The sequence below is a fragment of the Saccoglossus kowalevskii genome, chromosome 21, assembly GCF_978046115.1.
Source record: "Saccoglossus kowalevskii chromosome 21, keSacKowa6.1, whole genome shotgun sequence".
Lineage (NCBI taxonomy): Eukaryota > Metazoa > Hemichordata > Enteropneusta > Harrimaniidae > Saccoglossus > Saccoglossus kowalevskii.
In genome coordinates this window covers 20,310,932-20,337,034 of record NC_140661.1, presented here as the reverse complement: position 1 = coordinate 20,337,034, position 26,103 = coordinate 20,310,932, and the positions used below count along the sequence as shown (strand labels likewise).

At 34.2% G+C, this 26,103-nt stretch overlaps 2 protein-coding genes across 2 annotated transcripts in view; one reads left to right on the top strand and one right to left on the bottom strand.

The window, feature by feature from the left end:
- Positions 1 to 4,412: 4,412 nt before the first annotated feature.
- Positions 4,413 to 19,331, top strand: LOC100366564 (ankyrin repeat and MYND domain-containing protein 2-like). The gene is made up of 10 exons (XM_002738057.4): positions 4,413 to 4,576; positions 7,539 to 7,603; positions 8,015 to 8,153; positions 10,257 to 10,430; positions 10,664 to 10,749; positions 11,308 to 11,516; positions 12,359 to 12,494; positions 15,286 to 15,414; positions 15,825 to 15,972; positions 17,585 to 19,331. Exons 1-10 carry the CDS (start codon positions 4,516 to 4,518, stop codon positions 17,818 to 17,820), a joined length of 1,383 nt encoding a protein of 460 aa, XP_002738103.1. The 5' UTR covers positions 4,413 to 4,515; the 3' UTR covers positions 17,821 to 19,331.
- Positions 19,332 to 21,928: 2,597 nt separating this feature from the next.
- Positions 21,929 to 26,103, bottom strand: part of LOC102807711 (uncharacterized) — a 54,078-nt gene continuing 49,903 nt past the window's right edge. Inside the window, exons 21-22 of the mRNA XM_085495065.1 lie at positions 25,836 to 25,961; positions 21,929 to 24,313 (exon numbers count right to left, since the gene is read on the bottom strand). Of these exons, the coding sequence (XP_085351191.1) occupies positions 24,269 to 24,313; positions 25,836 to 25,961 (171 nt within the window). The 3' untranslated portion in view covers positions 21,929 to 24,268. The remainder of the gene's footprint in view (positions 24,314 to 25,835; positions 25,962 to 26,103) is intronic.

Below are 26,103 nucleotides of genomic sequence, written 5' to 3'. Positions count from 1 at the left end.
TGACACCAGTTTAACAAATCTGACCATCCAACGTATCATTGCTGGAAATATGAAAGCATTTGGACTTATGGTTTCGAACTAGTTGTCGAAAATAACATTTTTTACCAAAAATGACAAAAATATTCACTTAAAATCTAAATTTCCATATTTTTACACGAATTTAACAAATCTGACAGATATATATATATAACAATTTTTTTTAGATGGTGCCGAGCATTTTTTAGTGGAACTGTGTTAAATCCAATAGCAATGTAAATCAGCATATATTTTTACTTAACTATAAAATATGCAAATTAGCAATTATCTCTTATAAACTTTACGCTTTGACCTTTTGTTTTGAAATTTTCACAAATGATTGACAATGTGTTTATCTTCAAAACGCCGTAGGGGCATTGTTTTTGGTTGAACAGTGTTACAACAATCGTACAGACAACTAGCCTGGGTGTTAATTTATGCATAAACTTGAATTAGTGAAATTTGAGCTGCTGCCCAGGTAGACAGTTTTCAAGACGAAACTTTCTTCATAGTAAACAGATGTACCCGTAAACCAATTTTGACAGGAAACAGAGACATGGTTTAGAAGCGAATTTGTTTTAAATCACTTTTGACCAAAAAAAAAACATTTTTGTGCATATTTCAAACTACAATGTCCATAAAAAAAAATACTTACAAAATTTTAAAATTCATACAATAAGCTTTCTAAAAATATATAGTTATGTGGACAAGGGAGGTCATCTTGGTTGCCTAATTAACTAATTAAAATACCTGTCTGGTAAACTGCATCTCTACCTTAAATATCAATTGGCCCAAACCTAATAATCCCCTTATATAGCTACAATGGTATGTTAATGATTTGTAAACACAATCACTTTTCTATTTCAAAACAATATTCCTTCCATGAGAAATCTCAACCCAGGCATTTGGGATGTGGGATTCAATTAGTCTCAAAAATTGAATAATGCTGCCTAGCACAAAGGGATGGCTGGACAAATGTGAACAATAAGATACAGTATTGTATTTATATATGCAATATTATGCAATATTCAAATGCTGCACCTTTCACAATATGAATGATTAAAATATTTAAATAAATGAATTTTCAGGACAGCTGATTCCAAAACTATGGTGCACACAATATATTAAGGCATGCCTGAAAAATGATATTCTTCACTTCATGATTTTAAATGGTAGAATTTGAACAAGGTGGAACTACATTTACAATTATCAGACATTAATCTTTCTTGAACTTCTATAAAACTAACAATTGCTATGCAATCTTCAATTTCAATTACCGGGGGTAGTTCACATTATTTTGTATCTTTCTCCAAGCAACCCATAGAGGGCACTGTGTATTTAAAAAACATTCACTGGTTTGAATTCCAGTGGATACTAAATAGAAATATTCATTAGGTTAAAAATTCACTTGTTTGAGAAAGGAAACTATACATTCTACTGTTAAATCATGGACCGTTTTATTAGGTTCATACTGTCTATCAGCCATCCAAATCAGCTACTGGTAATAATTTAATCCGATTTATGTACATGCAGCGGTAAATTTGATAAAAATCATTAGCCACATTTTATTTATTATAAATAATAGAGATGACATCTATTAGTAAAATAATTTGATTTTCAATAAACACAAATTAGAAACATACATTGATCATTATTGAGAAAAAAATTGTAGCACCTGATGGTTACCAAAAGAAAGTTGTTGTAAAATACATTGCAGTAATTAGCCTGTAGTAAGCACACCAATCACTGTCTTCCTTTTATTTTAAGGAACTATTCAACATCATGAAAGATGTTTATTCCAATCACAGTTTTGAAATATAGGTTCTGTCTTGTGTATAGGAATGGGATTGAATGTTTTGATCACTGAAGCAATATAAGACCAAACATGCTAAAACAGAAACATGTTATGTTCTAAGATATCAAATTTATACTGCTCCTTATACCGGGATATAAACCACTACTATACCAAGATAATAATGTTTAAAAATTACAAAGGTATGAAGTATTGTTTTAACGACAACAATAATACACAGTCACCTGAGTTAGCCAGTGAAATTTGTTTACGTCTAATGTGGAAAGAATATTACCCAGTTCTTTAATGCTGTGTTCCCCAATCTTAGAAAAAAAATTTACCCAAAAACACTCAGGTCTAGAACAAGTAATATCAGGATAACCTTACATTTATTGAAACATGTCAAATTCCTGGAGAGGAATTAAACTGGTTTTATACAATTGTACCAGTTAAATGCTACAAGCTAACATACTAGATGTTAAATAGTACATTGGAACAGTACATGCTTCAATGCCCCCAGACATCACTACCTCAAACAAGGATTAGCTGAATTAAAAAATAAATTAATTTGTCAAATAATTTATTTATTCAACACTAAAACGAACTACAGTGAGTTGTTCTATGGTCATATAACAATAAAAATAGATAAGATAAAATAAAATAAACTACACTAAGATACAGTAATGTTAATCAACTACACAGAATGCTAAATAAAGCTAAATAATATTACCAACACGCAAAAGATCATAATAAACTTATACGGTACAATACAATACACTAGCTAATATTATTAAGAGGTAACAAAATCACATTAGAGTCATAATTATGGTGGAAAGAATATTTTAAATTTTGGTGGAGCTGCTCATATCTCATTTGCATACATTTTTGTATGTATTGTGCAGTTCTTATTCCTGAACAATATTTCATGATTGCATTGAATTTTTCTAGTTCATTTAACTTCCTAAAATTTTGTATAATTTCCTTACAGTACTTGAATAATTCAATTCTGTGTGTATTGTACAGACTGCAGTCCATAAGAAAATGTATCTCATCTTCAATCTGCTTTTTAGCAGTGTTTACAGACCCTTTCATTCCTTGGAGTTCTGCAATGCCTGCCAGTTTCAATATGAAGTTTGTGATCAGAGATTCTGAACTGGCATAGGGAGTGTCTCAGTTTAATATTACTCATTGTTATTAAACATTTTCCCATTTTAAACTGTGTTTTGAATGTTCTATAATTTGCCAATTTGTTTGTTCCACTATTTGCTCTGTTGTCATCAAATAGAGCTTCTTTCCATTTTATTTTATAATTTTCTTTCAGTAAAGCAGAGATAGTCTTGGTTTGGTGTGGTTTCTTTTTTTTATTTGTTGTTTTATTGCCTTATCAAGATTGTTGTCACTGATTATTTTGTCGACATTTCTTGTCCACCTAGTTTTTACTGTATTGACCTCATCAAAGGTGCTTTTTATTAACTTGGGCGTCTATGGAAGTTTTGATCTGAGCCAGAATTTAATTATTTGTGTGATAATTTTTATGGCAAGAGGGTATCTTCCCAATTCCCCTAAGATTGCAAGCTTAGTAGCATTCTTTTTAACCCTCAGGAGTAATCAGAAGAAAGAATAGTTAACAGTTTCAATAATATCGCTATTTTTAGTGACTTCCTCTCCCCATACTTCACACCCATAGCTAATGATGGGTGCTATCAATTTATCAAATAGGTTTAGAGCTATGCTTATTTTGAGGTTTGAGACAGAATTGAGTGTTTGTTTTAGTACGAACTTGTACTAGTGTACGTTTGTTTCAGTAATAAGCCTTCTTCCCTATACCCCCTCTAGATAACTATAGGCGTCCTTAGAAGGGACATACGCAATTAAATTGGGCTAGGAGTGGTATGGGGTGGTGGTTTTGGTAAAAGGAGCCCCCCCCCCCCCCCCCCCCCCGTGTTGGAGCACAGGAACTATGATCAAATTTGAAATTTTAAACAGCAACCAATATTCTTCAAGCTGGTATTTTTTTTTTAGATTTTATTTTTTCATTCCGTTTGACTGTTTTTTCGAATTTAAAAAATATGAGCTGGCTGGAGCCTTCATCCCTTATTTCTTAAACTAGATACCAGCCGATAACCCCCCCCCCCCGCTCATAGGGATTGCGTACAGTTGATCAAAGTTCCTGGGCTCCGACTGGTTGGAGGGTCACAAGTGTTCATAGCAAAAATGTCTGGAGAGCATTTATAAAATAAAAACGATTAAATAATGTTGGGCTTAAGTTACAGCTCTGTTTTACTCCTGAAGAGTATGGAAATCTATTTGTTATTCTTCCGTTTAACAAGCTGTCGAAGATTCGGGTCAACGCAACGAGTCCGATGCCAATAAATATTCCAATAAATGTCAATAAATCCTACGTTCATAAACATGAATAAACATGCAAACTGAATCGCTATCTCGCGAGGCGATATTGGTTCAAATACTGCGTCAGGAAAACGTACGATTACTGGTAAACGCAAAACATCGAGTACACACTGCGAAGAAACCGAAAAAAACTAACAACTAACCTACCAGCCATTTTGTATAATGCAATATGGGTAATATGTAAAGTAGGTCGTATTCGGGAGGTCCTATTTGAGAGCTCCCAGATACGACCCAATGTGGCGTGCGCATAACCCTTCTCCCTTTATTTGTGTCAGACAGTCAGTGAGTGTATCAGCGAGATGGCGAAGGCAGACGATCGCAGCGACCTGGAAAAAGATCTCTTCGAAGAAATTAGTCATGGTCTGTATATCTATTAATGTTTATTTTTTTGTGTTCGAATATATCAAGAACATAATTCAGTATTTGTATGAGAAACGCGGTTGCCTGTCTGGCTGCAGCATGACAGACTCACATGCACACACACATAAACGTAAATCTGTTACCGACGACGATTTACCTTCGGAAAGCGGGAATTCTAGAACATTCCTTGATTTTTCCACCATCACGCCGTCAACATGTCTAGTGTGTATTTGTCTGATTATTCGAGTCTCGGGTCTCTAATTAAAAAGTGTGACTGATTTTTGTCGTGTCCCGTTCCTTGCTTCAATGGTTGGTTGTCATGGTAATTTTTCTATTTTAATGAGTGCTTATAAAATATAATTACCTCGACTATGTCCATCTATGGAATCTATTGTCCGAATTTATAAAGTTCAAGACTTCTTCTGTTAATCAACTAATTAAAATGATCATTAAAGTGCCTGTGCAATGCCCACCCTCACGTTTCCCATTTTAGATCTGTGTCCCACTGAAAAGGGTAGTTATTGATTTTTTTGCTGAAAATGATTACTCGTATCCAAGTAAATTTGAGATATTTCTCGTGTTGTAGCCACGCCCACCTATCGTGAAATGGTCGACTGTTTCTGGATTTCCGACTCTCGCCGAAAGTGCGCCACCAAATGACAAAATGTGAGAGGAAGTCATACCCCTGAGCCGTAATAACACTGGTCGTTCAGTATACTTTATAACAGTATACTTATGTATAACGATATACATTTTTCGGTCGGCGTTATTATTTTTTTTTTGAGAGAGAGATAGTTTTAAGATGTTGTGTTGTGGGCAGTTGCAGTGAAACGTATAGCCATAGTGCATGTATTCACACGTTTCTAATCGATCCGAAGGTGCGACAATCACTTAACCTTAGATTCTTTTTTGGGGGAAAAACTGTCCTCGTCCATGAGAAACGCCGACAACGTAAACCTGGCGCAACACTTTTGAAAGAAATAGATTACGGACCAGCCCATGATCACCGAGGCGGATTTCAGAAGAGAGAGAGACGTCCGGCAAGTGTTTCAAATCAGTTGACTTTTCTTGCGATCCTGATTATCGTTTTATAGAGACCATTTAGTTCCTGTTAAGTAAAAGGTAGTAATAATTTTGACAGTGACACGAAAATGAAGCGTCGGACAAACAGGAAATTACACAGCCCTTACACACTGCTAACTGTTTTCATTTTCGAAGGCTGAAAGTTTCTGAATTGTTTGGTGATTGGTGTTGAATGTCGAATTCACACCTCTGTTCTTTTTTACCTCCATGCTTGCAGCTTGATCTGCGTAATAATTTATGAAATAAGAATCCGGGCTTGGTCAATGTGTTTCCACCAAATAAAGTTTTAATACGATGTTATAATCATGACAATCACGCCATGGATCACGCTAACTCGAATTCACTCTGAATTTATCTGTATGTGTGTCGATCTCGATTATTTTTGTTATCCAATTAAACGCCGCGTTTAATGCACTTGCCCTCGCCGTGACCAGACGCGTTCACCTATTTCAACAAAATGTCAATTTATTTCCACGCGGCTGTCATTTATTCAGTAACTGTGATTTGTCGTTTTTTTTTAATTATTTTATAGTGATCACTATAGTCTAATGTTTAGAATGTCAAGTATGTTCTCTTTTATTTTATTTTTGAAAGTTTTACTCAGACGATCGATGAAATACAACAGTGTAGTGACGTGCTTAGTAACCTGCTAAATAACGAGATAATTCCGACGTCAAATTCTATTTTGTCCAGCAACAGTGCACAAACGTGCGCCGGTGACGATCACGGTGACCAGCTACACCAGAACGGACATATTTCGCATCTAACTCACCTCCGTGCAACAAAAAATGATACTATGTGTTCATTATGGTCCATTCCTCCTCGACAAACAAGTACATAAGTGACAATATAGTCAAAGACGAAAAAAATGCACAAGAAATTTGCCTTATTTACACGTATCGGCAACGCAAGCTGCCATGCGACTTCCCCTTCTGACGTCACAAGGGGAATTTCTGTATGCAAATGAGAAGCTAATGAGGAGCCTCGTTTTAAAATACACAAAAATAAAGTTGCTGTAGACTGAGTTTAAAACACATTTTTTCACTTAAAAAAAATAATTCATGCTTAGAAACATAAAAATTAATAATATTTATGTATCAATTGATAATTTAAGGCATGAAAATAGCAGCCATTTCACAGGCACTTTAAATTTGATGATCAGATTAATTCATATGAAAATGCCATTTTTTAAAATGAGGATTGTGTGTCATTTTGTGGTTGGCCAACTGGCTTCAGGTCAGTGCTATAAAAATGAAGAAAATATTTATAAATTCGAGCAACCTTAAAATAGATGTATATTTATATGTGAATCGCTTTATGAAATGAAACGTTCAAATTTCGTACATGTTTTTTACATGTATTTTTTTTTGTCTCATGGGACCACATGGTGAGTGCATACACTCTAAATAACGAAAGTCAGGAAAAATAACAATGGTTACTCAAAATATTATCACACTTACAAACCTGTTTTCTTTGTTTTTTAGAAATATTTATAAATTTTAATGCTAGTTGCATACATGCAACCACCAATCAATGAACTCAGTGATGTCATTTGAAAATGTTTCCCTGTTATTTCATATAGAAACCTCTCATTTCAGTTTGTATTGTTAAATTTATAAATATGAAAAATGAGAAAACTTGTTTGTGGTTGTGATAGTAAAATCATAAACTATATATCTATTTGTGATTGTGAGATTTTTTTTAACAAATATATAACCAGTAATTTTGTTCAGGACAAGATCATGGGGAACGACAAACAAATTACAGTCATCCTGTTAAAAAAGTTGACATAGTTTTATCAAACATTATTAGAACATGACATGTGTATTGGTGTGTACATTTATTAAGTGTGTATTGTCTATGTTTTGTTTTAATGCAGGAAAGGTTTCAAAGGTGAAAGAAATTGTGAGCAGTGGTAAAGTTCGTGTTGACTGCCTAGAAGAGGTGAGTTTGTGATTTTTAATGTGTTATAATTTATATATGCAATTAATCTAATCACATTTCCTGCTGAAAACCTCTATGGATAGTTGAAATAAATCGGGGGGAGGGGGAGGGGCACAGCAGGCAATGTGTTAATGATGTGATACACATCAATGTGTCAATCATTGAAGCAGTAATTAGGGTACTCATACAGAGACTTGTGTAAGGATTTGCTCATTACTCAGTCATGGTTCAGTGAAAAATATCAACATTTAGCAACATAACATGTCTTTATTTGTGTTTATTCTTTTTTTGCATTGTTTTGAGTGTCTATGAAATGCATGGATGAAAATACCAGCTTCTAAAACTACTGGGGTAGTATCCCCAATGGCCTTCAAAGAAATTTAATGATTATGTTCATACATTTGTTCACAGCATGGTATGACACCACTGCAGAATGCTGCATTCAAAGGAAATAAAGAATTATGTGAGTTACTTCTTGCCCATGGTGCAGATGTCAATAGCAACGAACATGAGAACGGATATACCACGTTGATGTTTGCTGCGTTGGCAGGTGAGTGCTGTCTCCATGGGTGGATGAATTACATTGTGAGATCACTAATTCATTGTGTGTATCGTAATGATCGTTTTAGGCATGCATGCAGAGGGGTAACCCTGAACATGACTTTAAATTTGCTTCTGGTCCCCAGGTGATCCTTATATGTCATGCATTGTTTCTATTTGATTTCTAATTTCACAAAGCTAATATTTGGTCAATTTTGTACATTTTCTATGAGGGTGTTTTTTAGAGGGTGTTGTTTATCACAGTCGCATTCATGTACATCTGTATCCACTTGACTCAAATAAAGCCCTCATTTGGTGTCCTGTTAGAGGTACATGTACCGGTATGTACATGTGATTATATGGGCTGAGGATGAGTACTGTAAAATCTGTATTAGAAGTTGAGGCTTCTATTAAAATGGTACAATGCAACAGAGGGGATTCAGCTTCTATTAGAGCATCTACACGTATGAGAAATGGTGAATTTTTGGTTCTCAATTCTTCAGGAAGAATGGGTGCGACTTATATTAGAGATGTGGCTTCTAATACAGATTTTACGGTAGTCATCATGAGTAGCACTATTCCAAAATAGTTCTAGATGTAGGGGAACAATTCTACTGATGTAAGTGGTGAAATTGCACTACTCTTCTGCATTGTATGTCCATTTCAACAAATACATGTCTTTTTAATTCACCTAAACATGGCAGATGATGTACATGTTCTCCACATGGTATTATATTTATTTTTAATGATCGTGTCCATGAGTGGAAAATACGAACAGCTATTCTATAACATTGATGCAGCAGTTCAACACTGAGGGCAGGATTTTAGTACGTGTTAGTACGTTTATTCTCGGGGACGGACATCCATGCATTTTCATCGCATGGCAACCATCACGGTGAAAACAAAGGCCGAGAACACTCAGAAAGCAGTACTTTGGGATGGTTGTTGAGACTCCCTTGAACAGTGTAACAAGATTACCCCTGCGTGTGTAATACATATAAATTTGATTGTTCATGATTACTTCAAAGTCGAGTTCCTGTTATTTTCTCGAATTTCACCGGCTCTTCGCTCGGCGTTCCTCCTTCCTCAGCAGTGCGCGCAGAGCCCATAGAAATATGTGGTACAGTGGTGCGCGTCTTAGCAACGTGGAACGTCTTGTGACGTAGCTCCGCCCCAAGGATAGATCCACCAATCTCACCACAGACTCTTTGCCAGGATTGAAATTATGTTTTTTTTCCTCGGCGTTTGATGACTCTACCATTCACACACATTTTTTGACTTCATTTATGCAAATTATGTTATGTCGTAGACCACTGAAAACTAAAAAAATACTGCCTTTTTTTTCCAATCTCAGATCATATATACTGTATATCAAAGATGACAACATCCTCTAATGATATTACATGTTTCTAAACTTTGCTGGTTCCTACCTCAAGTGTCAAGCCACGAGAGGCTGGTAACTAGCAATGGCTCCAGGATTCTGACTTGTTCATCATGTTCTCATCTGTTGTTCTATTTCCGTTGGTTACCTGATGTCAGTACTTGCGCTCATGGGTGGTTCTCTTTATAGTTCAGGGTTTGAAACTCAACTTCACCTGTTCAAACTCACCGATGGTAGGCCTCAACCCCATTTTGGGGGTTTATCAGCAGGTAGAACTTAGAACTCATGACCGACCAATCATAGGTCATGCTAGTGGTGCATATTTATTACATCATTAACATATTCATGACTCTCAACATTCATTTCCCTCTCTCAGAACTTATTTTGTAGGGATCCAAGGTCTAAATGAAATTTCAAAAATCAAGTTGAGTCAACTTGTAAACAGCCTGGTACAGGAATCTTCAAGAAATGGCTATACATAATTTGTTTATTTTCCTTTTTATTCCAAATTATAAATTTTGCAACTATAGTAAAATATTCTTCAAGATTATTAAATCAATGTATATTTGTATACCAGTAATTTTTCTGATGCGTTGATAAATTAATTGGATCACGATATCTACGTCTGTAACGTCAATTAGGACTATTGTATGCTATTAATAATAGGTAATTGTATGTGTAATATATGTAGATTATTAACCAGAAACAAATTTATGATTGACTTTAATATAGGAAGTATTGAATGCTGCCGAGTACTTTTGGAAGCAGGTGCCAAGACCAGTTCAATTAACAGTGTTGGGAGAACAGCAACTCAGATGGCAGCGTTTGTAGGGCAGCATTCCTGTGTTAGTTTGATTAATAATTTTTTTACAAAAGAAGACTTAGACTACTACACAAAACCTCAAGGTGAGAGTGACCACAGAATTTGTGATCATAATTAATATGATACAACATGTATATAGGTTGTTAAAGTATCATGCTTAGTATTTTTTAGAGAATGTCTGAATCACAGAAAAATTTTCAACATGTTTTTCTCAAGTTGCAACCTAAAATTGTGATAAAGTGAAAATGTAAATTTATTTTTAAAGGCTTCTGTAGGACTATTGAGTGATAATTTCTTTTTATTTTGTTCGTCTTAGGGTTTGAAAAAGAAGGCAAACTTCCTTCTCACTTAGCTGGTCCATTGCATAAAATGATATTACAGTCCAATCTTAATCCTGTCAAAGTAAGTCAAATATTCCCTCTGCTCTGTTATATTTTTTCCCAAAATTTTTGATATGATTATACATATGTTTTTATAATCCACTGCATAGTCTGTCATTAACACATCAATATTGACAGTGTTATCTTTCCATTACTATAGAAATGTAATTTCATATGTTACTGTTTCATGATTGTTTTTATGGCTGCTGAAAGCGTTGAAGAACATACTAAAATCAGTAGGAAAACAAATTTGAAGAATTAGCTACTATTTTCAAAGTATGTTTAAAAGTTGTTAAAACTTGGTATTGAAATACATTATACTGATATAATGAAGAAAGGAATATGTAAACAGAAAGTTTTGGATTTGTGTGTGTACATGAAAAGGTTCCCCCTTGATTTCAAATGGTCAACCCTTGACCTGTTTCAAGAAACAAATTGTGCTCACTGCTTAACACTGATTGGGTAAGCACAATTTTGCCAATTTTTGCTCACTTATTCAACCTTTTTTGATAACATCATATCTGTTACAATGCTTATAATATTAACATCAATGATATTATTGTATTTTCTCACACTACAGATTGCTTTGTACATGATAAAAAGCAAAGAGCTACTAGAAAATGCCTCAAAGGTGGCTAGAGTGTTGGATGTTATTTGTGAAAAGGAATTTAAAAAGAATGAAGTAAATGAAGTATTATCTGTAAAGATGCATTATCTGGCGTCTGTGGTGAGAGCCTGCCATGTATGGAATGTGGAAAAGTTGGATGGAATGGACGGATTCGTTAAAAGGTAAGTGATACTACAAGTTTCCTTCGGTTGTAATCCAAAACAGGATTTTTTTTCTGGGTTCCATGCATGAATTCATTCATCCATGACTGTCTGACTGGTGGCCATTTTTGTTGCCACACAAGATTTCAACATTTTTATTTTCATTCAAACTGACTATTGACATCATCCATGTACCCATGTTATTGATGAACATTTTGTTTCATTATGATGATTTGATTCCAAAATGGCTGACTGGGGATAACTTCAACTGAATAATACCAACACTGTGTATTATATGCAGAAAACCTCTCAGTGATTATCATGATCGTCATGAAAAATGATACAAATCAGTTAGTATGGCAACAAATCTTGCATTATTAGAGCACTTGATGCTATACCACACTTGACAGAAACAAAGTTGTGCTGTCTAATCACTAAATTAAACTTACCATACTCATTGACTAACTTACTTTACTTTAAGACAAACTTTCAGGCTTCTGTTGAGTAAGATTTCTTATAAATTGTACAAACCCAATACCATTATTGTGCTTACAAAGGTCAGAGGTCAATGAGGTTTTCTACAGATTATACAAAATGGAATCAGGGTTATAGCCTGTTTTTGTTAATTATCTTACAGTTATTTTGTAAAAACTGGAATTTTCTATCAAAAAGTTGTAGAAATTTAGCCTGTCAAATCAAATTTGCCTATCTAAAATGTCAGACAGACGGATAGGTGGCTGGCTAAAAACATGCTGGGAAAGTAGAAGATGATGATAATAATAATAATGTTAACAGTCCAATTGAACAGATTGAACAGTCCAATAGTTTGAGAAGTAGATATAATTTAAGTATGTCTATTGCAGTTTGTTGAAGGGGAGAGAAACTGATGGCTTTCAACTTGCAATGGAGAAGTTTATCCGCGAAATCATCCGAGAATATCCTTATCATGAATCGCAATTATTGCAACAAATGGTGAGAAACATTGCGCCAGTCAAACCAGTGAGTAAATCATTTATCTATACTTATCATATGCCAAAGTTCAAAGTTGAACCATCTCAGTCGTTGCATAGCATGCTTTTTAATAGTCAATTTTTCAGTATTTCTATGAGATCTTGCGTTATGTGTGAGCAGTGCTCCTGAACATCTTTTGCATAAAACAAATAATTCAATTTTGAGATCAAATTTTTTGTTTTATAGCTTAATGGCAAAAAATGATTTTTCAGATGGGAACATGGCATTGAGATGCCCTTACTTCATCAAAATGTACCGTAAAAACCCGCAAATAAGCGCCACCCTCAATTAAGAGCCACTCAGTGAAAATTTGTTACATTTGACCCTCCATTAAGAGCCACCAAGAGTTGAGTGGTTTTGTCAATAAGAAACCAGAAATAAGCGCCAGCCGCCCGGTTGTTTACAATCAGGCAGACACAAGCTTGTCGTGCCTCACTTCCACCCTGCATTGTTTATTGCCCCACAGAAGGTGTGAGACAAATAAAGATTATCCCCATAGCTTGCCTGATGTCCAGTATAATTGAAAACGGAAGAATGACAGACGAAAGAAATACACTGAGAGCATGAATGTGACTGTCAACTTGTCTATTTTAAATTTCTGACACACAATCGACCAATTCACAAACTATTTAGTAGTAACTATGTTTTTTGCCGAAACACCGAAGGACACGTTGAGATATTCATTGCCAATGTTGTCTTTATAACCAAGTAAAAAACGTCACGATTTTAGAACGCCTTTATCGGAAAATCGGAGGTATCGAAAATACTTTCTCACAGATGGACCGGAACAGGAAGTCAATAGAAAACAAAAGATTTATTCCTTAGCGTGGGGGAAATTTGGTTAGCGTGGGGGGGAAACAGAGGTGTTAATCCGGTCCTGGCAACGTTTGAGGGATCGTGACTTAGCTCCGACTGTGAGAATGTAATGATTACGCAGCCCACTCTCGCTGATCGTGGTTTTGGGTTATTTTTGGCATTTCATTTGAGACGTTCGTTTTGGGGTGATTCGAGACAAAATGTTCAGGGAAGTGACAAAATAACTGGCATTAGTTTGGAGAGGACTCTCTTGCCGAAAATAATCAAAATTGAAGTCGAATGGATTAGTTCCACAAACTTGCGCGATCAACTTTACAGCAAAGCAAAGTCGACGTGACCCGCCTGACCCAAATATTTAAATTAGCTATTTGTGAGAATTGGAAATAATCTGGACTTGTACCAATTAGAAAATGCCTTATAACAGGCCTGGGCTTTCGTAAATGATTTAGTCTCTCCGATTGGTCACAGGAAATTATTTTTAATACATGTAATTGTTACTTTCTCGGTATCGTTTCGTATTTGGTTATATAGGGGTGGGGCTATAGTTTGACCCCGTTTGCCTGGACAGTGAAGTACGTGAATATCATTAACATATCATTATAAGCTGGCTTGATTATGAAACAGGGAATATATAAACCAAAGCTGTACTTTCAGACGTCTAGCGCAATTAAAACAATGCCCAAGTACCCAAGCTGTAAAAATCTATAGAAAAACGTGTTTTTCTTTATTGTTTGTGCCATAAATACAAATGATTGGGCATCATTTTTTTCATTCGTTCCATGCTCCTGTCGCTGCTGGTCAGATAAATTCTATCGAAACTATTTTATATCGTCACCAAATCAACCACCACGCCAGCCACAGCCACGCAAGTTATTCCCAGTTTTCAAGAAAAAAATTGGAGTTTGCCGTACCAGACTTGGTAAACAATTGTACAACGGAAGTACAAGTGTGGGTCAGACCCTGAGAGTGCTACAAAATCCGACTTCAGGCATCGCTACGCATTGTCAGTGAAACATGACTTCAGGCATCGCTACACATTGTCGGTGAAACGTCGAATCGTCGTGTACGCTAAGCAGCACGGTCGGCGAGCAGCCGTTCTTATTTATTTGACATTTGTTATTCCCATAACAGTATTTTTACAGAATAAATTAATTGCAATGATACATCATTAATAATTATTTGTCTGTTTTGGTTGTGTGTGTGTGTTTGCCTATCCCTTCCCCATTTCACAATGAAAAAGTTTGATCACCCTGGTTTAAGAGCCACTGGCTACAAAGTTGTCAAAATGTTACCTCAAATAAGCACCACCCAGAAATGAAAGTGTTACAAAGTGGCTCTTATTTGAGGGTTTTTACGGTACTATCAGGAATTGTGTGTGTGTGTATTGCATGCTATTAAACGTGAAAATATAACAAAAAAACTTCAGTGTTTGTTGTAACCAATGAAATGTTTTCATGTCACTACATCGCTACAACCTTTGTCTTGTTTTTATGTACGATTTTACACGTAACGCCCGTTTTGGAAAGTTTGGAAATGGTCTATTTCATGTCTATTTCACTTCACTCTTGAAAATAAGAGTATGAGATTGGAGTAAAAACTAGCCATAATCACAGAATGTAGTTTGTAATACTTGATATTTATTCCCACTTTAGTGAGAAATAAAAACTGACAAGTTTATTCTCATCAAGTTTTCAAGTTCAAATTCTTTTGACTTCATTGGCAAGAGTCTAAAATTTATCATCATGATTTATAATTCACAACTTTTTCACTAGCTGAATATTATTGCTGTGGTGTATTTTCGATGTCATATTTATATATTGAAAGAATGTATTACTGCTTTCCCTGTTTTTCCAAACCGTTATTGAATTCATCACCAAATTTGCAAATTTACTGGGGTTTTTCCTGGAGTACTTTGAGGAATACATTGATTTTTATCTGACATGTTTGTGTTGTTGTATAACAGGGCGATGATCCATCAGCTTTGTGCATCTTAACACAAGGCATCAACGGAAGTCATGGTTTTAAAGATGAGAACGTGTGTGCTACATGTGGTGATCAAAACTCAGAAAAGAAATGCTCTGCTTGCAAGATGGTAAGTATGTATAGATAATCATTAACATGGATCTGATCAGCTAAATGTTTGCCCAACGTGTTTTCTACAAACTTTACACAAACTCAACACCTAATTTGATACATATGCAAATGTGATGATTTCATGATTAGGTCAAAGATGGTCAACTGGTGGCCATTTTTGATTGTGAAAATACATTTGTGTTTTGACAGATTTGGGCATGTGTTGGCTGATTTACCGTACCGGGTACTTCAAACTTAATGGAAGTATTAACCATCAGAATACATACATCTTGAAAAATTTACTTGTTTGACTTGAGCTAGTCACAGAAAATAGTTGTGTAAAATTTCAGAAAAATCCCATTACAAATATTTTAGCAGTACCATTCCATATGTTCACAGGATTTAAAATGTTAATTTCCATATGCATAGGTTAATTACTGTTGCCAAAATTGTCAGAAACTTCACTGGTTTACACATAAGAAGGTCTGTAAGACATTTGCTGAACTTTACAAGAAACAGAAAGAAATGGAAGAAAAAATGAAGCAACTGGAGTTGGAGAGAGAAAAACAAAAGCTGGGTAAGATAATGAATAGAAAAGTGAGGGCGCTGTCATAGTTAGTATTTATCACGAAGTTCAAGATTAAAAATTATATATGATGATGCTTTATCTTTAATCTCATAATTAATTTTTTGAACACCCAAATGCACTGAAAAAATATTGGTGCAACATTTTGGATACCGTACTTTTTGTCTATAATTAGTTAATTATTTAATTAATAAACGGAAACTAGTTATTTTGGTTCCATGTGTGTGTGTGTGCAAGTAGGTGTGTGTGTTCGTGCATAGTCATATTTCAGACACACTTTGATGGATTCTATTTAAATTCTGTAAACATACATGTCATGTAAGTATACATATTCACGTGAAGTTGTTTTGTGATTAGATCAAATTTGACTGTTTGACATCCATTTTAGACCCAAAAATGTGCAGATTCTGATTAAGAAGGTCTATAAATTACATGCACCAAAAACAAAGTTGTATTAAATAATTATTAATAAAGTTGTAGCGTTATATTTGTTTGTATTTTGTTTGATATTCTGATATTTTGAATAAAATAAATCAATCAATCATCAGTATTATTACCTCGTACCTGGATTCTGCCATTTCCCATAATTGTGAATGGTCATAATGTCATCTTAGCTGTACTTTAGCATTGGATATATTTTGGTTTTAGTTTGCAATGTGTGCATTCCGTCTTTTTTGTACATTTCACACTGTCCAATACTGCAAAATTTGTATTAGAAGCCGCATCTCTAATAGAAGTCACACCCATTCGTTTTGAATAATTGAGAATCAAAAATTCATTATTTCTCATATGTGTAGATGCTGTAATAGAAGCAGCATCCCCTCTGTTGCGTTGTACGATATTAATAGAAGCCACGGCTTCTAAAAATACAGATTTTACAGTTACATCCACACTTGGTTCACAGATGATTGTGTTCTAGCACATCAATGAAAGTTGATTTGTGTTACAATACAATTCAAGATGCTTGATTGATTGGCAGCCATAAATCATATTGCAATTCCAAATTAAATTGTATTTTGGGATAGTTACAGCCGAATCAAACACAACTCTGCCAATCACAAAGTGTGTCTGCTCCCACAATGAATTGCAATATTGTAAAATACTTTATTATCGCTTAGAATTAATTTTCGCTATTTTCGCTAAAGGAATGATTCAGTGAAAATAAAATCCAGCGAATATACCTTTTTTCCTATATTTCACATTCAACTCATCAAAAATCAGTGAAAATAAATTCCATACAAAACACCCAAAAAGTCTTTTCAGTGAAAATTAATTCCAGCTAATATAAAGTATTTTACAGTATATGTTTTACATTTTTAGAGATTCACACATGTTAAATTGTCTGGCAGTCCAAGTCATTAGTGTAGAACTGGTACATAGTGTACATGCATCAAAAAGAAGCATACATATGCTGATATTTCATTTGTCATGTACTGAACGAAAAGGTGGCTGTGACATTCTTGTTTTGTTGGAACCACTTACATTTCTATATTTTCTTACTTTGAAACTAATCTACAATGCTGTACATTCATTTGTTTTGCTTTCCCTTTGCATGATTTCTCTCAATGGATGATAACTGCAATAATAACTTTTTTTACCTTAGAATCTGAGAAAGAATCTAAGGATGAGAAAGATACAACTGAAGATGAGAAGGAACCGAATAAAGAGGAAGAAATAAAACAAGAGACAGGAGAAGGTAGTGATGAATTGAAAGAAGTGAAAGACATTTCAGGGGATGTATTAAAAGTAGAGGATGTAGACTTGAAAGACCAAGAAAGTGGTGATGATCAGGAAAGAGACAGCAATGATAAAAAAGAAGTCATCTCACCTGAAAGCTGATGAAAATGAATATGTACAATCATCTGAATTAGTTTCTTTTTTTTTTCTGATCAAATCTTTAATATGTTTTATTTGTATTTGCTTATATATTCTGTAAACATAATTGCAAAGATTTAAGTCAGTAATGTTGTAGCAGTAAACATTTCATTAGAATCTCCAGAAAGGGAATCACAATAAATGTCACTGGTAAGCTAGGGAGGCAAAGTGACTTTCACTGGGGTCCTAGGGAGTCACAGCAACTTTCATAAAATGTCATCTCAAATAATTACCTCAATTTACATTGTATCAAATCAAGAAAATTTATAATGGCGAGCAAGAAAAGGTTTACAGCATAGCAGAAAAACTATGCAAAATATTGTTTTTCTTCACTTAGTTTTGTGTTTGTTTTTTTATTTTCTGTTATGGATCCCTGTTTTGTTTCATGATTATTTTCTTACAATTTTTTTTTCATTTCTGCCATTACCCCCCCCCCCCCTCCAAGTGGGATGGTACACCCCTAATCTTGTTATCTTCTAAGAAGTGTTAAAGAGAGAGAGACCAACAAACCTTCAAAAATGTATTACTCATCTTCTCTGTCTTTACCATTTTTCTCTAAGTTTTGTATTATGTATATTCAGTATTAGTATACCATTATTCTAGAATCGTCTATCGACAGTATACATCATAACATTCCATAAGTACAAGTTTGTTATCATCACTAGGGAGTGATATACCATTTATGTCGGAAATATACCCTGAAGGCTTCAGAATTTAAAAAAAATAATAAACTTGATTTTTTAATATTTCAAGAATACTATCCATGTTTAATATATGTTTATTAGTACATTTTAAATTTCTAGTTTGAATGCAGATGACAGGTGTAAATATGTTATTATCAGCTTCTGATTTCTAAACATCATACTCACTTAGTATGTCAGAATATGTATGTGAAACACTGTTTCTTGAAGGGCATTAGTTGTTACGCCACGCATGCACAAAATATAATGGTCTTGTATAATATACATATGACTGTTGCGCATATCAACGAGTACAAACTGAGATGTTACCAAGCTTTAGTTAGGTATTTTTTTTAAGTGATTGGAAGGTATCGAAGGAGTCATCGGCGTAAATTAGTGCAAGTCACACCAAAGTCAAACTCGTTCTTGTGATTCCCATTAGAAGAGTGCATTGGATTGTGGGAAAATCAATGTCACACATGCACAGCATGACAACCACTGCTCTTTAATATTCCAAGCAGAAAAAATGTGTATGTATTCACATAACATGTCACCAACGATTCTTTATGTTGATACAGTGCTGAATTGAAGTGTGATGCCATTTACATTAAAGGGCGGCAGTCGTCATGTCGCGTCCGGTTTGATATAGGACTCATAGCGACGTATACAACACGTGTAAAATACATTGTTTATTTACATGAAATTCGAACACACACTGCGTGACGACCACCGCGCTTTAATGACATAATAATCAAAATGTTCAAGAAGACTGAATTAAACCATTTTATTTCATAATTCTGATGTGTATGTATGTATGAGCCGAGGAAATAGTAGGTTATTATGAGAATATTGTAAAGTATTAATGAGGGTAGTAAGATCATATCGACCGGCTCAGTAGAGGTTGTTTATTTCCGTATTGCCTAATGGATATTTTGCAATATTCTTGTGACATTATTATCTTTTTCCAGCTTGTAATAATAGTATAATGAGAGATAACAGTCCGAATTGGTAACAAAAAACATTCGTGCTGTGCAACTATTTCTTTAAAGGGTTACGAAAATGTGCAAGAAATGGTACAACATTTCAGCACAAAACTCATCTTGATTTTGGTTGAATATTCAAGACAGTATTCATATAATAACAACTAAAGACCTAAATGAATCACAATCCAAGAATTCAAGGAATAAGTAAACACTTGAGTAACTGATCATCAGCAAATTGATTCTTGTTTTTCAAGACTGTAAATAACCTAATGATAGTTGTAATAATTTATTACCATGGCAAAGAATTCCAAAATATAAGAATCCTTTGTGCATAACCCTTTTTTAATCTAATTTCCTATATATGGGTCTCCCTAATTATTATGGAATGTTTTCTAATTAGGCAACCGTTCCTAACATTGTACATGTATTGTCTCTGCAAGTGTCTATAGTAGATAAAACCATATATTTACTTAAAGTGCTGTCCCGTCACCAACCAACACCAAGCAGACCCTATTCAATTCTTTCACAAAGTCACTCACTGGCTCAGGGTAGAGGTCACTGTGTTCAACCCAGGGTAAGATTTGAACTAGCGTCGCGATCATGATAGAGTCGGATGCTATGCTGTCAGTGATTAAAGAGCGGCAGTCGTCGTGCCGCGTCCTGTTCGAAATGGGACTCGTAGCGACGTATACAGCACGTGTAAAATATATTGTTTATTTACATGAAATTCAAACACTCGCTGCGCGACGACCACCGCGCTTTAATGTTAGGTCAATGTATATAAGTCTGACCTGATATTAAACCACAGGGAGCCTAATGTATTATTTTAAAAAAATATTGAAACTTTTAGTTTTATTAGTGGACAGCTCTTAAAAATTGCAAATTGCTTCGCCACCTATTTACAGAATGGAATAACCTCGCTAATAAATGACCTTCATATGTACATTGCCAATGCCCTATAAACGCTTAATATTATTTCCACTGGCATTGACAATATACACTTGTATTTACCCAGAGTTATTGGGGGAACCAGAATTAGAATTGTAATTGCATATTACAGCGTATGACATGGTAGGAGTGTGTACAAATCTTTTGCTAACTGAGCAGTCGTTGGGTTGGTGAAGCTTATTAGCTTGTGTATATATATCTGGTAGCGTCGCTTATGTGTGGGCTTTGAATACAAACACAACGTTCTGCACCATCAATGAGGTCTGATTGACAAACCTCATTGATGGTGCTGAACATTACCTTGCATAAAACGTAAACTGCAATTGACGCATGCGTTACGGAAGACTGGGGGAAAAAGGGCCTGAAGAATGTGCACTGCGTACAAAATATGCTAATAACTTTAATGAGGTTATGACGTAGATATCCCATGAATAGTATGTTAAAGTGCAATTATTAATAGAAAGCTTTTATTGTGAAATGCCGGAATCATGTATATTCGGTATTGACCCCCACTCTATTGTGGTTATTTTAAGACTGTACGCGCTTTCTCTCATACTAAACTGGTCACCAAATTTAACAAGTGTTTCGGCTTTTTACACTGTTTGCTGGTGTGAGCATTGGCAAGCCTAAATAGGTTTTCATTGTATATAGCACCACCAGTGACTGTTCTCAGCTCTATGCGTACATGGTCCATTATACACGAGAGGTAGATACAAAAAAAACTTTTTGGACAATTATACAATTGTTACACTCCTTGTGATAAAACGTTGAGACTGTCCAAAACATTAAATTTATATCCTAAATTAAGTAAATATACATTTTGGGAACGTCTATACTTTTGAAGGCATTCAGTGATTTCTGCCAACAATACTGCACAAATCAGTGGACAGCAAATGACAGATATTGAGTTCTAGATACTGTAAAATACTTTATTTTAGCTGGAATTAATTTTTGGGTGTTTTGTATGAAATTTATTTTCACTGATTTCTGACAAGTTGAATGTAAAATATAGGAAAAAATGTATATTCGCTAGATTTTATTTTCACTGAATCATCCCTTCAGTGAAAATAACAAAAATTAATTCCAAGCAATATAATGTATTTTACAGTAGCGCAATGGATGATGTGAATCAATCACATTGTGTAGCTGCTGTGGAATGTGTAATGTCAGCCTTTGCGTGTTCTGAGCACAGCAAAACTTCCTCTTTATTTTCACCTTAATGACACAATTACTATATACTCTTGGGACAATTAACAAGAAGAATGGGATTTTACTGGATCCTAGCTGAATTTTAACACGTACTGGTTGAATACTCAGAAACATTTAGTGTAAAAATTGTCCAGCAACGGAGTACTCGTAAAAGCAATAGAGGATTACTAACCTAAATTTCACCTTAGTATCAGATAAAGCCGACTTCTGGAACTAAGAGAAAACTGTACAGTTCGAATTAAAATGCAAATATTAAATACAAGATATAAACTTTTATTTTATTATTACCATAAATTGTCTTTTTTTACAAAACACACACATGCAGTAGTAAAAAAAAAAAACTCAAAATATTGCCTCATGTGCGAAGTAACATTGAAAAATAAAAAAAGTTTTGGAATAAATACAATTTCATTTACCAGATTGAAATTGTGACTATTGGAACACTGTGTATGGACGGACATGCAACAAATGGGACAAAAATGTCAGGAATCTTTTAGCCAAATCATCTAAAACATTCATTATTATACATCTGACATTGAGAACAATAGAATTCACTTGTCCGTGAAACGCAGTACGAACATGTTCGAAAGTGTTACAAGTGTGTTCGATTGTCTTCCTTATTTGGAAATTGTATATGTAACATTCAAACATTTTCCTTTGTTAACTTCAGATGCAGAAACATGTGACAGAAATAGAATCCTATCACTGAACGCAAAGGGTTCGCACAGCACAAAAAGTTTTTTGTTGCAATTTCGGCTATTATCGCTCACTACATTATTACTACAAGCAGGAAAAATATACAATATTATGAGAATACTACGAGGATATCTCAAAGTTTGCAAGAAGACAGTACAGTGGGAGTATTGATCGACACACAGCAGAGGTCTATGTCTGAGTGCATACTTTCAGGTATCCTCGTAATAACCTTATTATTATACATTTTTTCCTTCCAAGGATACATCATGAGAATGCCGAAATCCAAAAAGTTTAGAACAGATCAGCGAATTTCTTTGTGTGCAATCCAGTCAAACCCTGGTAGCAGCCATGTTTGTTTTTTATTATTAGAAAACCCTTTTGCGCGTGATCATTCCATATTTGGAATTTGCATTTCCTTATATGGTAGGATGAAAATACCCCGTAGAAATACTGCAAAATTATGGTGACAGATGTATAATAATAATAAGTTATAATGAGAATACCTTATGCACACTGGCAAGTACAGAAATGCATCACTGTACTGCCTTCATACATACTTTGCGATATTCTCATAGTATCCCAAAATAATCACCAAAATTCAAATGTGCAATTCTCAAAAAAATGTTCAATTTTGGCTATCTTAGTATTTAGGGAATTATTTTCCAATTTCCATTACTTCCTCACCAGGTTTACATCAACAATAAAACTCAAAGTACAGCACAAAACTACATTTCAAAGTCAACAAAGCAAACTCACAATATGTATACAGAATATGTTTATATATAAATACTTCAAGATTTGGCCCACTTGAACAAATTTACTGGAAGTTTGACGATTCACTTTCTTTGGAAGTGATCCTTCTTTGGCAGAATAAGAAATGTTTGTACAGACAGAACAATTCTAATGCATTACGATATAGCAGTAATTTCAAATACATGTAAGTATTGGTATTTGATTTGTCATTCTCAATCTTGGTGCAACATTTTGCCTATTTTAAGTATTTTTTCCATATTTTGGATCATTTTAAACCAAATAGACATTTTCTATTTGCTACAGGGATAGATAAACATTTTGCAAAAAATCTGTTAAAAAAATAGCATAGTTTGTGAATGGTGATGGGAGTTTTTGCACAATGATAAGAAGTATGAATCAAACTGTATGGAGTTTGCGTAGCGGGGTGATTTTGTTGCGTAAACATTCGATAGCTCATCAGAATGCTGGGAACCATGAAAACAAGCAAACATATTGCGCGAGCTAGAAAACACCCCCCCCCCCCAATCATGCATGGAAACTGACTGATGGCACTAAAGCTCGAAAATAGCTATTACGTGGATACCATCAGCCGCTATCAATAAAGCGGGAAGGTCGTCACCTGCACACACTAACAACACAAGCTAAAAATACAAAGGCTCATGGGTAGACGCTTGTTTGTAAAAAATGACACGCTATAAGCATCTGTTGTATGCGCAGGTGACGACTCCCCCGCTTTAATATTAACACATATATCAACATAACATATTTAGTCTGGATGCTGCAACTGTAAATGCCTTATTCAGAAATTGACAAAATGAAATTCATGTACATGGAAGAAAAATTATGGTACATATTCCAACAGTTATTCAAATTTAGGTCATAAATACAAATTTTCATATAAACAAGAATTTTTTTCATTTGTTGATTATTTGAAAGAAGTAACACTAGATTTGTAGTTTGTTTCATGAATAATCATGTTTTAATTTTGCATACATTATAATCTCTCCACTGATTGGTCAATTGAAAACAGTAACACAATTAAATATTCATTACAAGACAATTTAAATAATACAAAAAAAAAAGTGTTCTTTTTCTCAGAAGATTGCACTTCAAAGTGGACGGAAGCATCACCATGGCGACTGCTTAGATTGTATACACTGCCCATGGAGCTCTCACAAGACTGGCTCTCTGTAAAAACAAAACAGGGCTTTCATTAAAATAATGCACTCTTAGCTATACCTTTTTCCAATAGTTTTCCAAATCAGGTCTACTTAAGAGTTTGCTTATACATTTTAATTAAAATTACCAACTGTGATAACATCACCTGATCGTTCTATAACTGCATGCACCAGAGCCATTATGTATGGTAACGTTCAAATTTCATGTACACATAAACATATATTTTAAACAAAAATACGTTCAGTGTTCTCCCCAGAAAAATATCATGGCATATCAGACAATTTGCATAACAATAGTGTTTATCCAAAAAGGAACCCCTACTCCTTAATGTTCTGGAAGAACTAAGACGATGACTAGTGCTTCAAATAAAATAATTTTGTGAAAGAAAGTATCTAGAAGGATCTTAAACATTTCATTGGAATACACTTTGAATACTTTAATTTTTCCCCCAAAATTTGAGTACAACATTTTGCACGTTTTGATATATTATTTTCTATAATTTCTTTGTTGATTTAAAACCATTTGGACATAGCGTTGTATTTTCTACAAGTTGTCGACAGGTTTTAATCAAAACTTCTCAGAAAATATGAAAAACAAGTTTATTTTGTCAATCGTGACAAAACGAATGTTCAGAAGAAAAAATTTTGACCTTCTTTTATTTAACCAAAAGTCTTCAGAACCGAAAATTTAGCAAATTACAGCATTTTAGAGTATTAAAAACAGCATAATTTGTTTGATAAATAATGAGTACAGATTCAATGTAGGGTGTGCAGACTACATAAGTAAACGGTGATATTCAAAGAAAATCCAGGTTACGGTAACTCAATAAGTAATTATGATGATTTACATTAAGGAATCAAAAATAATTTCAAATATTTCCACAGACTGAATAAATCACATCTTTGCTACAAATGATCTACTTACACACTCTACTACAATCTGGTGTTGCTTAGATATATTTTCACTGATATGATTTTGATTACAAATAATAATAGTAATAATAATAATGATAATAATAATAATAATAATAATAATAATAATAATATACTAATAATAATAATAATAATAATAATAATAATAATAATAATAATTTTATCTGGGATATATTAAAACTATTCAAAATATCACTTATGCATCATATATATTTATCAGAAATATTTCATTTTGATTCCCATAAATATCATACTTGATCAATAAGTTCATTTTCAGTAGAGTATATCAAAAAAGAGTAGAGAAGAGTATATATCAAAAACTGCAAACTCACAAAACTGAGAGAAAAAGTACAAGATTGAAATCTTTCCACCTTATTTCTGTAGTTTGCTGGACTGACCATGATGGAAAGTTCAGATATATGGTCTGCCTAACTATGTAGTTAAGCAGGTATATTATATAGTTAGGCTCCTGCATGCAAGTTTGCAAAGTTAGGCAAAAAATGCGAGATTGCTTAACAGTAAATAGCAACATGCAAAGTACATGCAAATTAGTCAAAACAAACATGCAAATAAAAAAAACTTAACACTAGCTAAAGTACCTGTGTGCCAAATATTTCTTTGGGCGAATGAAATCTCCTATTTAGAGATTTTGTTTTAACCCATGGTTTGTTGTTGGGCTTGCCCAGATCAGTTCTCATCCAGGTTGGATAGAATTTCTCTGAAGGCTGAGTGATGGAGAAATAATGAAAAACATAAATAACAAACAGTACACTGCTCTAATATGGAGCTATTTTGTGGAGTTAGGTGAAATTCCCAGCTTAATAAGTGAAGTTAGGTGAAATTCCCAGCTTAATTTGTGAAGTTAGG

Bases quoted from the DNA above. Each gene is read 5' to 3' on its own strand.
- LOC100366564 (XM_002738057.4), top strand. From the start codon at position 4,516: ATGGCGAAGGCAGACGATCGCAGCGACCTGGAAAAAGATCTCTTCGAA. The intron at 10,750-11,307 runs GTAAGTCAAATA...CTCACACTACAG, and splicing joins CCAATCTTAATCCTGTCAAA to ATTGCTTTGTACATGATAAA. The intron at 11,517-12,358 runs GTAAGTGATACT...TGTCTATTGCAG, and splicing joins ATGGACGGATTCGTTAAAAG to TTTGTTGAAGGGGAGAGAAA.